Here is a 15,387-nt window from a genome sequence, read left to right as displayed (position 1 = left end):
ATTAGTTGCTCTGAAAGATTCCAGATTTATGGCATTTTGGCTTTTGATGATCCATTACTGGATGTCTACCCTACTCAAAATAGTAATCTTTAGTACAACTGGCTCCCATGACTGAATGGAATGAAATAAGCAAATATATCTGCTGGTCACACACACTAAGGAGTGTTTATGCTAACATTGGCTTCTGAACAAAAATAAGCAGTAGTTCCATTTTAGAAAGTTACTTGTCAATTTTAACAGTTGCCCTAACTTAAGCCAATTTAGAAACAAAGGCAAAACCCCAGAAAACCACGCACAGTCTGAAAGTGACTCATGCAAATCCAGGCTGCCTGTAAAGTCACTAGCAGATATTCATCTAAAATTACCTCAAGATTTCTTATTCTTGAGCTTGCTCACTTATGTTTCAAATATTCTAATGGAAAAGTTTCTCAAGACACAAACCAGTATTACTAAATGAATAGCTGGCACGACCACATTTCACTGAGAGACTTTTAGTTGGCATCAGCTACATGATCCCCAAGAGTTTTAATAGACCTGAAGAACACTGATGGGAAATCATTCTTATAATGCTCATTTACAGCCTTTTTCACTCACATCACTATTTTCTTAAACATAAGAATTTTCTGCACCAGATTCAGTCAACTGTTCAGTAACACACCCAGAACGAGATTCACTTTGAAAGTGATATAAAGACCTATTGCAATAAAAGACTAAGTAGAGTAATTTTTTAAAAAATTACTCTTCTGACACATTTTACAACTGCTATTACTAACTCACAGCTTCCCTACAGTGCACAAACATTCTGAAATGGTTTCATTCCCTCCCTTAAAGGGCTGCCATGCTATACAATTAAAATACGTATGTAGGTCTATCTGGAAATGTAACCATGGAGCACAAGGGGGGAATAACATGATATGAAAAAAGAAAATATGCCAAGATACTGGTACTACAGAGCGGCTTTTTAAACACACCATTGAAAGGCAGCTAAATTAAAAAAACAAGAGTTCTCTCTAGTGGCACATTAGAAGTACTACAACTTGCTAAAATCAATAGTTACAGGTGATATGCAAAGGAAAATAGAAGAGAGATTAGAAATTTTAGTTGTGGTTTAAAACAAAGCACTTGTTAAAAAAAAAAAAAAAAAAAAAAAAGCCCCCAGTATCCAAAATATAATCACTACTGAAACAGATGAAGTCCATCCAGGACACCAAAAAATTCAAAGTGATTAAAGGTAAGGAAGAGAACTAGGTGAACCACAAGCAGTGTGTTAAATTTAAACTGGAGTACTATTTGTTTTAAATGAATTTTCTCTAGTCAGGACCACAGCCCATCTGGAGGGTGGAGGTTTTACATGCAACACCTGCTGAGCCATATCTGTTTGAAAGAACTTAAGAAATTCAGTCTCCAGTCCTGAGAAGACTTGTGGACTATTCACAACACATCCCACTCCTATTTCAGTCTTCAGAGGACAAGGGAGGGGGAAGGGTAAGAAATACAGTAATGAAACCAGGAGTGAAATATGTACCTTTTAACATTTATTTCCCATATAATTTACCCATGATGCTGCAGAACAACAAACTAGTTTCATAATAAATCATGTAAAAAGCAAGGATTCAAACAGTAAAATAAAAGGAGACCAACTCACATGATGAGAGTAGGACAAAAAGTTTCATTACAACTTAAAAGAACCCTTCTGAATACTACATTTGATCATTTGCTAAAGGCTCTCAAACATTTTTTTCCAAGCCAGTCAGAACATTCATTTTTGTAATTATTTTGTTCATTTAAGCATTTATATGTGGAAGGCATGGCATAATTACACTTACTCTGTGTATAAATCTTCTATCATTGCAACAACAATGACTATAAGAGACACAGCAAAAATTTGACAACCAGAACCAATAAGCGATGAAAATATTAGAGGATGACTGGATGGTCTAAATACATCTCCATGGACCTGCTTCCACCCATATTCATCACCTAGATCTCTGTCCTAGAAACAACAACAACAAAAAAAAAAGTCTAGTCATGATAATTAATGACAAACACACAAGCTAGGCATAAATTAAAGGTTTGATTTATTAAAGCAACTTGAAGTGCAAGTATGTCTTCTCTCCTGAATGCATTGAATCTAGGAGAAAAGTTTACTTGTCAGATGCTTATGAAGACATCAAAAATTACTACCCGAATGCATGATGCAGTAAAAGCTTTCAGATTTCCACCCTGTGCCTAAAATCCTCTGAAGCGCTTAGGAGTATACACAGGCTTCTATTACACACTCAGAATGGACCTTGTTTAACTGAAGTGTAGATATGTACATTAACACAGTGACTACAGAGTTCTGGGTTGCAACCCAGAGGCCTGTTATAAAGGAAACCAGTAACACTTTCAAGACACATACAGGGCAGTTTTCTGTCCAACTGAAGAAAGCCATTCAGAGCTGCTAACACAATGAACGTACAAAACCAACAAGCCTTAAAAAAAGAAGATTTAAAAACACGTGAATGCAGATCTTACCATATCATCCATTTCTTCCTCCTTGCTGTATCTTGCATAATCTTTTCGCAAAGTTCTCATTAATATCATAGACACTAGGCCAACCAGAAAGATCACCATCATAAAAGAATTGAAAATTGAAAACCAGTGAATCTACAAAAAGAAAACACATCCTTAAGTTTTAAAACTATAAATGTGTTTCAAATTTGTTCCAATAAGGATAAATCATTGCCTACCAGGACAACTTGTCAGCACGAGGTAACAATAAACCCATATTGTAAGTAACACTACATTTATAGGAAGTCCCACTAAAACTGGCCTGCGAAACACCATACAAAAAGCTTTTCAACACCCAAGCTTGTTCATTAGTTAAGCACCAGCAAAGTTCGAACAACTGGCTGTGCATACTTTCTTGGTAACGGCAAGGCAACATGATGTACTGCGGCCTTCCTAGGGAACAGGTTTAAGTAGTAAAAGATGCTCACAGCCAAAAAGCCAAAGGAGCCATTGCTTTGCACAGGACCAAAACGTGCAGTGTCATTATTTTGCCTCTGAGAAGCACATCCGGTTTTCACTGAGCTCCAAACAGAATCCAAACCTTCTAATTTCAGAACATAGTATAGCTCAGTATACTACCCTTACAGAGATTACAAACACGTGTTTAAATCATCACAACTGCTATCACCAACTGGTTTTTGGCTAATGCTTTTTGCTTCGCATTTATTTCAGTTAAAAAAAGTACATATGACCAATTGCAGTTATTCAGCTTACAAGTTGTACAGTTGTGTCCCAGAAACTTCATTGCTTCCAATCGTGTGAAAATATTTACTTGAACTACATTGTACATGCTGTAGGCTCGAGGCTTGCCTGGAAACATTTACTGAAGCACTCTAGAAAACTGGAGCCATCCTATTTGAGCAACAGAACTATCACTTAAAACCTACAGTCCTAAACCTTTCATTGTCTCATTGTCCCAGAAGACCTGGGACACCCAAAAATTTCAAGATGTCATCCAAAACTTCCATGACATCATCTGAACTAAAGCAACCATTTCAAAGGGATATTTTGTAAGGTTGTCTTAGAACAATACATACTCTGTGCTGAAAGAAAGATGGGTCAAGATACTTGTCAAATCGGTCTTCAAACTTCACATCTGATTTCTTCCATTTCACCTATAGAGAGAAAAATTTACACTTGAAAAGCTCATTATAGTATGATCAGCTACAGTCACATGCTGAAACCCAAAACACATTTTAAAAATCATCCACTTCAGATGTCATCTTCAACATGAATCCAGGTTTTGGCAAAAACAATGGACTGATGTTCTTAAAGACTGGTATCTACAGGTCAGACATAAAATGAACTCCAGCCACCTTGCCTCATGCATCTAATCTTGTCTATGCTTACGTTTAAGAACAAGGAAGTCTTGCGCTGTCTCAGCTCTTGCTGTTTCTGTGAGACAAACTAAAGATGCAAACTTCTAGTTGTCAAAAAAACATCAAACCCTTTTCATGGCTATAGAAGGAGCTCAAATATAATCATACCGAAGGTGCCAAAACCAGAATCCATCAAATGATCCTATTTTTCAGTTCTGCCAAATGAATAATTCAAAGATGATCCTTTTTTTCCCCCACAACAGATACTTGTAAACCAATGAATTTTCTTGAATCACTTTTGGGTAGTAACTTTGAAAAATCCTCCCAAATTTGCTCAAGATTTGAGAACAAAGATGAGAGAAAGCAAGCATGTTTAAATATGTTCAAGAATGACATGCTGGAAAGCAGTAGAATTTTTCCAAAGACTTTTTCTGCTGACAGCACACTCCCTTTTCTCAATATTACAGTGTGCTGCATTGTATGAAAAGAGGCTTGTGGAGAACATTACCAGTGTTCATTAAGCGATGACAATACCTTCTACTTCTGCTCCCCCAACGGCAGCTGAGATCTGTTTTACTGCCATGCACTGAGACTGGTATTCAGTAAAATAATCTGCACCTACATTCTCCAAGTACAGTGCCCAAGAAGAAAAGATGCAGTCTAGCAGAAGTGAGGGGAAAAAAACCCAGATGCCAGTAGGAAAGAAAAGGGCATAAACTGAGATACAAGCTGGCTGGAAGGGAACTGGATAAAAGGGGTCAAGCTGGACCCTAAAAGCCAGACATTAAAATTTTAAAAGCTACAAGCTAAAAGTTGCAGCCTAAAATCTGTAAGACCACAGGATTCTGCAATCTAGACACTTCAACTGCCAATAAATAACTCTGAAACCAGCTGGAAAAGTATACTTTTATGGCTATACTATCACAGGGTAGCTGCACATTACTGCTATCAGTTACTCCACTAGCTGCACAGAGGACTGCTTTGGATTTGGAAGATTTAATCATACTAATGAACTATACGGTGCTAATATGGTAGCACAAAGTATTCTTCAGAATTTTTGCAAGAATGTTTTCATTTTAATTTTTAAATGCTATTTCAGAAATTAAACACAAATCTACATTAAATTCTTTTCAAAAGCATGCCAAGATTAGGAAATATCAGGATTTTTAATGATCCTGAAACAAATGCAGCCCCCTTGTGCATATCTTTTTAAAATACATGACAAGGATTTATCCTTTCCAGCAGATATTCTCTTATTCAGTATAGAAGAAAGCATATAAGTGTAGATTGAATACTCCTATCGCTCACCACAGTCCTGAGACAGATCAAAAACCCCAAGACTCAAGTACTACTCACTTGGAGGTACAATAGTAACATTCTTTAGTTCAAATTACAGTCTTATTCAAGATTAGTAGCTCAAAACATTAATAGCTTTCAACATTGTTTTAAGCAGATACATTTCTCATCAGAGCATCTGCAACTAAGAAGCACTGCTTACAACAAGTCCACCAGAGACAATTTGTGAATTAAAGACCACACACATGCCAGCCCAGCAATTGCCCAATGGTGCCAACAGAATTGGAAAGGTAACTCTTGCACTCTGCACACTAAAAAGTATTTTAAGGGAACATCTAATGTTATTTTCATTACTGGCAGCTACTCAGTGCTGTTCACTTCTAAATTCACAGAGCAAATGGACTTCACTATGGCTGGTGGAATTTGAAATAGAAACTTTCAAAATTTTGAATATCACTTTTGCAATAGAAATAGGGAGCTTAGTGTGAATGTAATTCTGTAAAGCACAGATAAAAAACAATTATCTGCACTTCAAACTATACAACTTATTCAGCACAAGACAAATGTAGTAGTGGCAAGAATATCCTCTGAAACAAAATCTTACGCTGACACCTACTGATAACACATTGTAGAAAAGCAATGGGTTAAGAACTAGTTTCGGTATACAAATGTGGTCAACATGAGAAGTAAACTATTACAGATTTAAGTAACATCAAATAATTGAGGAGGAAAACTGAAAAACTTAACTTAGATCAGGAAACATTGTTTATTCCTTACCCTTTATGATAGCAATTCAATACAATAAGAGGGCTTCAGAAAAAAAACCTTACTAATAAGGTTATATAAATATGACAAATTTCTACTGGAATTGCAAAAACAAAACAAGCTTTGATACTAACTGCTTGCAAAGTCTGAAGGCTTACAATGGGTTTTGGTCCTAGCTCAGAATTCAGTGCAAATATCAGAGCTCTGAACATTAAGAAAATGTGTACCTACTGGGAGGGGTCCTCTATACTTCTACTCTCCGTACCTTATAGGATATCTTCCTTTCCCACCAAAACACTTTTCTGCAGGTTACAGAAGCTTCAGTCTGAAGTGTTTCAAAAAATAATCATTTTACATTTATTCTTAATAAACCTATCAAGGTTTTTCAGTAACGAAAAAAAATATTTGAAGGCGTGAAGATGCATCTTCCTCTAACATAGTCTGACGTATTAATACATAGTAGTAGTTATACATATATGTTTTTGAGCATTTCAGCACATAAAGTTTCTTATTACAGATGCATCACCAAATTACTTACTGAATATGACATCTGGATTTTTGTGTTTGGTACCAATTTCACCTTTCCTTCACTGGTCAGGTTCACATCTACAATTCTATTTCCATTGTAACCGATTTCAAGTTTTTTGTAAGTCCAAAGGTAATAATCTTCTCCATTTTCATCTGCTTCTCCAACAATACCTGCACAGGAAACAAGTGTAAGCATCTATTACAGGTATGCTTTTCAAATATCCTGTAATTATTTAAAAATATGCATTACAAACTAATGTAATTGTATTTACAAAACTAATTTTTGTAATGCCAGCTAAAAAAAAGCAACATAACTACAGTAAAGAGAACACAGCAGACTTTACGCTCTTCTTTTCAACTATAATACCTGGATTACACCTTCAATCCAAAGGTACCTCCAAGAAGCATTTTGTCATGGCATTACAAGAAAAAAATATGCAGCTACAAACACTGCAGAAGAAACAGAACACACAACAACAGTTCCTCTAGTTTTATTTAGAATTCTTACCAGATAAACAACTAGCTCAATACAGATTTAATTTCCATGAACATAACATAGCCCCAACCTCTGTATTTTCCCATCTCCCTTCACTCATATTTTCTTCCTTCTAAAAATTTTACTTTGAGTCTGTATTCCTCATTAGTTGACTCCCAACGCATAACTTTTTGCTCTCATTTGCACACAAGTTTCCAATACTTGCCAAGAACGACAGTTTTTGACTAGTACTTTCACTGAAAAATTCAGGAAGTTGTCATCTACTTGAAGATTTTGATTACTTCCAACATGGAAAGCTGCTCAGATGTTCCTGCAGCATCAGAACTCAATTGAACTCAAAATTAGCCATGATTAAGTTCTTACTATTCAATAACTTACTGCAAAGTGTTTAATCTGCTACAGAAAAATTCCAGAGAATGTACTATGCTTGGAAACAAACAAACAAAAGGCAAGTCTAGCAGTCACCAAGTTCACAGGCTACAAGCCTCATCTTTGACATCAAGAACATCATACCAAAGATCACATACAAGATGGAAAGTCACAATAAAAGCAGCACTCAAGATATACAAAGGTGAGGGGAGTGGGAGAACAAATAGTTGAAGGATATGGAACAAGGTATCAGGAAGCAGCAGGTGTATGAAGGAATGGCACTTATGCATTACCTGTGCTTTTTAATTTTCAAGGTGGTATTTTTCTGTCATGTTTTTCACTCGTGCTCATCTGTCAGGATTGCCTTCTATATGCCATCCACATGAAACACATGCCAGTTTGTGCCTATGCCATACAGCCTAGCACCCGGCACACCGTCTGTTCCCACAGCAGTATCCAAAACCATGACAATATAGACCTCTAAATTACTTAAAGGGCATTCTGATCAATCACTGCCTGAAGGAGTAAACTAACACAGTGCTCTGTATACTTAGGGAGATGTCCTGAAACAAAGACAGTCAAGCCTAGCCACTCCACTGTGAGACAGCAATTCAGGAAAAAATAGAAAATGGAATCATTTTATCTGAATGCACTTAAAAAGATCAGGTTGCCTTTTTAAGGTCAGAAAATAAAGTGTGAACCTTCCAAAACCCTCAAACAGCAGTCTGAAGTAATTACCTTTAGTCATCAGCAGTTAGAAAAGTTATTTTATGCCTAGTCTTTACTGAAAATAGAGTACTCCTTACAGGGTATTTTGAGGACTTTCTAAGGAGAATTTCAAATATTAACAGTTGTGTGTATGATTTCGACATCACTAAGCCTTACCAAGGTGGAAAACCATGAAGAACATAACTAAAGTCTGACAGGAGATAGGAAGAGTGCCACAAATCCACCCAGAGAAGTGAGTGATCTGCTTTAAGAACAGAATTGAACAGAAGTTGCCTAGAATTCTCAGCAAACATTAAAAAAAGACTCCAGCTATTTACACTTAGGGAACAAAATTTTGGTTTAATCCAGCTACAAGACACATATCAACAATGAAAAAAATAGTGGACTGTGTGATACAGTACACACAATACATGCTGGCTAGTAGGGTTCTTCAGAAAGGTAATCCAAATGAAATGGATCAACACAATCGCCTACGCATAGTAAGAAAAAAGTCATTTCAGCACAAAATATTTTTAATGCAAGGGTAACAAGTTCTAGACACTATCTTAATAAACAAAAAACCCCAACTTCTCAGTATTCAGACTATTTCAGAGATACCATCATAATTACCAGAGTTCTTACTCCTGTGTATTTTAAGCAGTCCTAATGTTTTTCATTACAGTCACTGAAATTAACAGCAATGCAATGACACGCAATCAAGCAAAAGATATTTGTCTTCCTTAGCATCTCTACCACCACATTACATGGTAGTAGGCAAGTCTATACAACAGAGTTGAAGACACCAACAAGCTGGAGGAGCCATCTGTATGGTATCACTCATGCCATATACATAACAGAAATTATTTATAATAAAAACTGTTCAGTGAGCAGCCAGTCTCAAAGTTTTAAGTTTTAGGTGGCACTCAGAGCCTGAAATATTCCTATTGCTGAACAGACACTCAGCAAAACCAGAATTAATGCAGATAAGCTATACACACAGTTTTCCAAACCATACCTGGAACACAAAGGTCAGAAAGACTTGTTCAGTCTTGCAGAAAAACACTGATCAGCTCAGGCGCATCCACTTCTTTCTCAGTCCCCCCCTCAAGAAGCGATTAATTTTTTTTTTTAAATAAAACTCAAGCTAATATTGACTGACCACTCTGCAGTCCTGCTAGTTTTACTGAGCCCCCAGGAGACACACACTAAAATCTTCAGCACTGCTTGCTTTCACATTTGATGTCAGATTATATCATTGCATAATATTACCAGTACTTATGACGCTGCAGTCATCTATTAAGTATCACAACTTGAGGTTCTGGTTCCAAACAGCTATCAAAAACAATTTCTTAATATCATATGAAGACACTATCTAGATTCTATACATTTGTTAGCTGTAGCATTAGGAATGACTTCTTGTGCATACAAAGCATCCTACTGAAGAACGTTAAAAACACTGGAATCCCAGTAAAACAGATTTTTCAGCTGAGAGCATAAAATTTAGTCAGTGTGTAGAAGATTTAGCAAGTATATTTGTTCTTCGGTATTTGAGGCAAGAAAAAATGTTCCCAAATAAGATCAGAAAAAAATTGGTTCTAAAAAAGAAAGTCTCCAAGACTTGCTAGCCACACCAGATTCCAAAGTCAGCTCAGCATCCATGATCCTTGGGCAGCCTACAGCCTATGTAGCTGCCACTAGACTAGGAAAGTCATTCATTGATCTTTTGCTGAAAGGCCAAAAGCATAAAAAATAGCGTAGCAACAACTGTCACTCATGCATGCTTTTGAAAAGCATACCAGCAATTGCGCAAGAAGTATAGTAAAGGCCACGGAGATTAATCAGGGTTTACTCCAAGCCTTGCCACAGAGCTGCTACACACATTAAGCAAATCAGCTGAAAAGAACAAATACAATATATGAATACTTCTCCTGTCAGGCATTACAACGCTGTCTCTTAAAAACAGACATTAAAAAAAAAATAAAACAGCAAGAACCTTCCTAACAGATAATACATAATATATACATAAAGCACTACCATTTCTGGCTGGAGTTCATGTTCATCAGATAGCTACTTTTTAAAACCTATTAAAATTATAGGAAAGCTAAAAAAACCCAGCCGGTGTCAGAATGAATGAACGATGGGTAGCAGTATTCAGCATGCTACCTATCAAAGGACTTTTGTCACGTGGTTTGAACTGTATTTTTGTAGGTGGTGTGGGATTTTGTTTATTTTGGGCGGTTTTACCTCCTTCACGGAACACAGGCAACGAAGACCTTACCTTAACAAAGCGTTTTGTGGTGCTTTTCATATCTCTTTAGTTTATATCTACAACAGGGAGATTAGGGCTTGGAGGGTTTGGTTGATTGCTATCAGTGCAAAGTGCAAACTGCAGAGCACTCTTTACTAGGTATGTGATCACAGGTTACAAGGGAGTCACAAAAACCAGAGCTTAGAAGACAATGGCAATAAGGACACAAATTTTTATTCAAGACACAAGCGCTTCTAAACCCAGATTAATAATACTCAACAAGAGCAATTTTAAGAACTGTATAAGAACAAGTAAAATAAAACTCCTTCATGTAACCAGAGACTGCACATGCAAAACTGCTAAAAGCCACCAAATTACCATAAAAGTAAATCAAACTGCTCTCGTGTTAGTAATAAACACAAGAACTAGCAAAATAAAGTTTAAACATTGAAGGGTTTTACAAAAGTTGTTACTCATGAACACATTAACATGGACCTTATATCTGACCTATCTAATTACCACTCACTTGAACATTTAAAAGAATTTATCACTAAGAACTTGGTATTATTAAATCAGTGCTTGAGAAACAAACAGCTTTTCACTGTTTTGTAAATCCATTAGTACAAGCCATCCTACTGTTCCTTTCAATGCAATAATCCTTCAACTTATTTGTACTACCTGGTTACATAAGTTCTAACTACTTGTAATGAAGTTTAGTCATTAAATGACTCATGAAACCCACTAGCACAGGACTCCTGTAGTTGTAATCAAGCTGATTACACATAGTATCACTCACCCCATATGGCAAGTCATCGATATACATCTGGTACAATAGTGATTTTGATAGCATAAACAAATGCATCTCTTCTTCCTTTGTCCAAGTCAATTTCACAGTAAGTAGTACTGCATTACATCGTCTGCAAAAAATTGAAGCACAGTTAATGATTTATTAATGAGCTGGCTCAAAGCTAAGGCAAACCAAGCAAATGGAGTCTTTAAGCCCACTTGGCTATCCTCAAGTACATGACAGAAAAAGACATTTAAAAGGAAACATTAAAGCAATTACATGATTGTTTTTGTAATTCTATCCTTCCACATGCAGAAGCTTCCCACAACTGGATAAGGAAAGGTTTCAAACTATCCTTTTGCTACTTCACCTATAAAAAAAAATTAAGATTTATTTGCTGATGGCTTTACCTGGACAGACCATGAGACCTCTATTACTTTAACAAGAGATATGAAATTAACAAATACTGAAAAGTGTGTACGATGTTCTCACTCCATTTTAGTATAATCAGGCTCATTGACTAGGAATACTGTTCATAAAAACTAAAACTTTTTAAAGTTCTCAGCACTTGTCAAGAACCTACCATAAAGGAAGAAACAAAGCAATCAGGGTAAAGGTAGAAAAAAAATACAGAATTCTGACAAAAATAGGAATAATGCAGAAAATGCACAAGAGGCTGCATTTGGAAATAAAATAAATTCACCTCTTTGAGCCAGAAAGCTATTTTTCCCCCATCTACAATTCATCAGTAATTCAGTTAGCAGCCACTCTTTTGACATCCCAATTTTGTTCCCTAATGTTTCAAGTGAAAAAATACAAAAGGACTCGTATTTACAAGAATTCAGGCAGCAATAGATTTAGAGACAAAAACCTCCCATCCGCTTCTCAGTAAACATTTTCACTCTGCAAATACAGTGAAACAAAGTGAACATAAACAATCCCAGCTCCCCCTCCCCCCTTTTTTTTTTGTCATCACTGGAATCAAGGACCCATTTCTAGTATATAAAACTAATTTGTGCCCTAAGTAAAGCTCTAATCGGTATCAAAATTCAGCTTGCTTTCTGCTATACACTAACCACAATATAAAGCTTACAAAGAAAATCAAATCACCTGCACAGAAAAAGCATCGGCAAGTAGAATATTTCCAACACATAATACTATTTGTCTGATAATGACAATTTGTCAAAATAAACAGATGCATAGTACATCTGCCCAAGCAAAACTGAAGCAAAGTCTGGTGAAGCAAGACAGTAAGAAACCAGCCAACAGGAGTCCTGCATAGCTGCGGTAATTTCCTATAGACCTGAAGAAAATAATGCTAGTCTGGAATGGATGCATCTCTCTCTCCTATTTCTTATGAAAACTTCAGTATTTTCTATTTTTGTTTCTTCCAAGACCTCATAAATGCACTCTAAGCTTTATTTTTCCACTGAAAAAAAAAATATCATTTTTCAGACCAACTTATTAGGCAATAAAACTTTGCTGGGGAAAAAAAAAAGAGAGGAGTAACAAAACCATTCAAGTCAACAAGTGTCCCAAGAAGACTTCAGACACGGATTACATTTTCAGGACTTGTATTAGTACGTTCAGGAGAGGGAAGCCATTAAAGTTGGCACTGTGGCTGAAACACTCACAAATCCAGGTTTCAGTTTGCATTTATGCCTCTACTGAGCTGGATCCTATACTTTTTGGACTATGCTCCCAAAAAATGTTTCTGCTTGGCATTTTTTCACTTTAACAGATTTTGAGTCATCTTGATATTAATTGTAAGAAAAAAAATCAGAATCCTTATCTTCTGGATTTGTTGCTAAGTAGGAATTAATTCTTTCCAAAATACTTGGCACTTCATTGTCACTCTCTAGCAGCTTCATACTATACTCCAATAAAGGATAACACCTTTCTAATGTTAAATTTTTTAATTCACAAAGGATTGTTCAATACACAGAGGTCAAATGAAAATATACTGTGAATTAAAATAAGGGTAAAAGATAAACTGGTAGATGCTGTTAAATGAAGCATCACTTAGCACAGGATCTGGGGAAGTGCTACAGGGGCCAGGCTGGTTTCAGGTGGCTCTGACCCCTGGAATTTGCCACTTTTTGGTTGTTGTTTTTTTGGGGGGAGGGGGGGAGTTTGGTTGGGGTTTGGTTTGTTTTTTGGTGGGGTTTTTTTTTTTTTACTAACTGAAACGAGCCATTCTGCATCTTATACTCTAAAATGTAAACAGTGGCTTTTGCTGCTGTAAAAAAACCCCAAACAAAATAAACAAACACACAAAAAAGAGGACTTTGAAATCTCATTTGAAGTGAAATGACTGCACTGACATCTGACCAAGCTGCAGACAGCAGCACGCCACCAAAAACCTGTCTTCATTCATTTTTATGGACTTTACTCCCAGTATTCAGAATACCAAAAGACATCACAGAGATATTACAATCACTCTGGATCAACTATGTTACAAGTTACTCCAGTGCACATACACAAAACCCCAGCAGATGATTAGAAACAACCTCATTCAATTCTTGCAAAATATAGGTGTGACTTTACATATGGTATGTGATTTCACCCTCAGCCATACTACACAGTACGGTTCCTCTCATCTCCCCCTAAAACAAATGAATGAAGGCAAGAGGAATGAAGACAAGTGCTCCTTTCTCCAGAGAATGCTGAAGCTGTCGTTTAGTTACAGGACAGGATTAGATGGTTAAACTTTAGTCCACTTGCGTGTTAAATGATTAAATGCAAGTAGCTTAGCATGGCATTCAGTGGCTGAGGAAGCTGAAGTCTACTTCATCACAGCTTTACTAGATCTAAAGTTTTGCGTATGTTAGCTCTTACCCAAGTTATGGCTGTGTGTGTATCCAAGGAGTGTGAAGTTAGGGGTGTGTTTTGTGCTGTGTTCACAATAGGGATGTCAAAAGAGGTAACATCTGCTATATAATACAGCTTCAGTAAAGTCAGTAGCACATTAACCAATCAAAAGACCATGAAAGCAAGACTCATTACAAAAGCAGATGTGCTTATGCCAGATTTCAAATTTCCTATGAACAGCCAGATAATTGGGTTTTATTCAAACATATAATGAAGTTTTATATGGTTTATATCTGACCATCTCGTAGTACAACACTGAACATCATCCTGAATGGCTGTCATTTTCCAGAGGTGTTGCAGAAGGAAGCCTTGGGCAAGGAGTTCTCACTTAGGAGCATGGTCATTTAATAACATTTCTAAATAAGCGCAAAATTCAAGTATGTTAAAAAATCCTTTTCCCCTTTAAATTAATCTTCTCTAATTGGTATTGTATGGCAATGTCAAAAATCAATTTTCTAATTGAAGTCACTATGATCCCAATGTTCAATACATTTAATAATTCACTAGGTCTCAGGTGAGACTTAGAGGAGGTCAATTCAAATGCCTGAATAAATAACTTGGCATATTACATATATAAAGCATTATTACTCTAGATTTGAGCTTGCCAAGAAATAAAGCCAACTGAAAATGTAAAGTTATATTACAATATATGTTAATAATTCATTACTTTCTTCGCGAATATATTTATACAGATTTGAGACCTGTGCTATAAGAGTCATATTTGTAACAGAAGGGAAATCCAGCTATCCTGTACAGTTGCAGGTATCCTTTCACATGACACATTCTTAAATACAAAAAGAAACACTACTCCATGGATTCTTGAATACACTGTAGATTTGCCCCACCAGTCACCACTAGGAGCATTCAAGTGCAAACCTCCATTCTCAGCAGAACACATTTCTACAGAGCCATAATTTTCTTATTCTATTTCAAAATTGGAGGCAAGGTCCACTGATTCAGCTGACAGTTTTGCTTATGCAGCCTATGGTACTTCAGTTACTGGCAGCTGCAGCCTCAGTAATTCTTCAAATACGATGAACAACATGCAGTTTCACACTCACCTGCTATTGCCATCCAGTCAAACTATGTTGAGAAGGGAGCTGGTTTTTATTGCAGAAGCTAATTTATTACAACAATTCTAATTCCCCCAGTTCTAATCCAAATCCAGTTTAATTTTGTAAACTCTTATGACACTCATTTAAATACCTGTAATTGTTAGTCTTGCCATAATCCCAAACACACATGAAGAAAAACATGATTATCTGTTAACTCAGACCTTAGATGTGATTCACATATTCACGAAGAAAATCTGTACAAGTCTTTCAGATGGTCATGCCAACATTTTGAAAAGCAGGTCCCTATGGTTAGGTATTTAAATGCATATTAAAGCATCTAAATGATTATGGAAAAATACTTGAGTAGTTCTCAATTATTTCAGCTGTAGATG

At 36.3% G+C, this 15,387-nt stretch overlaps 1 protein-coding gene across 1 annotated transcript in view; it reads right to left on the bottom strand.

Annotated features, from left to right (window-relative positions):
* TM9SF3 (transmembrane 9 superfamily member 3) overlaps window positions 1–15,387 on the bottom strand; it is a 48,291-nt gene that overhangs the window by 19,026 nt on the left and 13,878 nt on the right. The window contains 8 exon segments of the mRNA XM_075758484.1: window positions 1,827–1,993; window positions 2,518–2,649; window positions 3,591–3,668; window positions 6,472–6,632; window positions 8,617–8,621; window positions 11,065–11,121; window positions 11,123–11,184; window positions 11,186–11,199. Coding sequence (XP_075614599.1) covers window positions 1,827–1,993; window positions 2,518–2,649; window positions 3,591–3,668; window positions 6,472–6,632; window positions 8,617–8,621; window positions 11,065–11,121; window positions 11,123–11,184; window positions 11,186–11,199 — 676 coding nt within the window.

Source organism: Balearica regulorum, chromosome 7 (assembly GCF_011004875.1).
Source record: "Balearica regulorum gibbericeps isolate bBalReg1 chromosome 7, bBalReg1.pri, whole genome shotgun sequence".
Classification (NCBI taxonomy): Eukaryota; Metazoa; Chordata; class Aves; order Gruiformes; family Gruidae; genus Balearica; species Balearica regulorum.
Note: the sequence above shows the minus strand (reverse complement) of the source record. Positions and strands in the feature narration are given on the sequence as shown.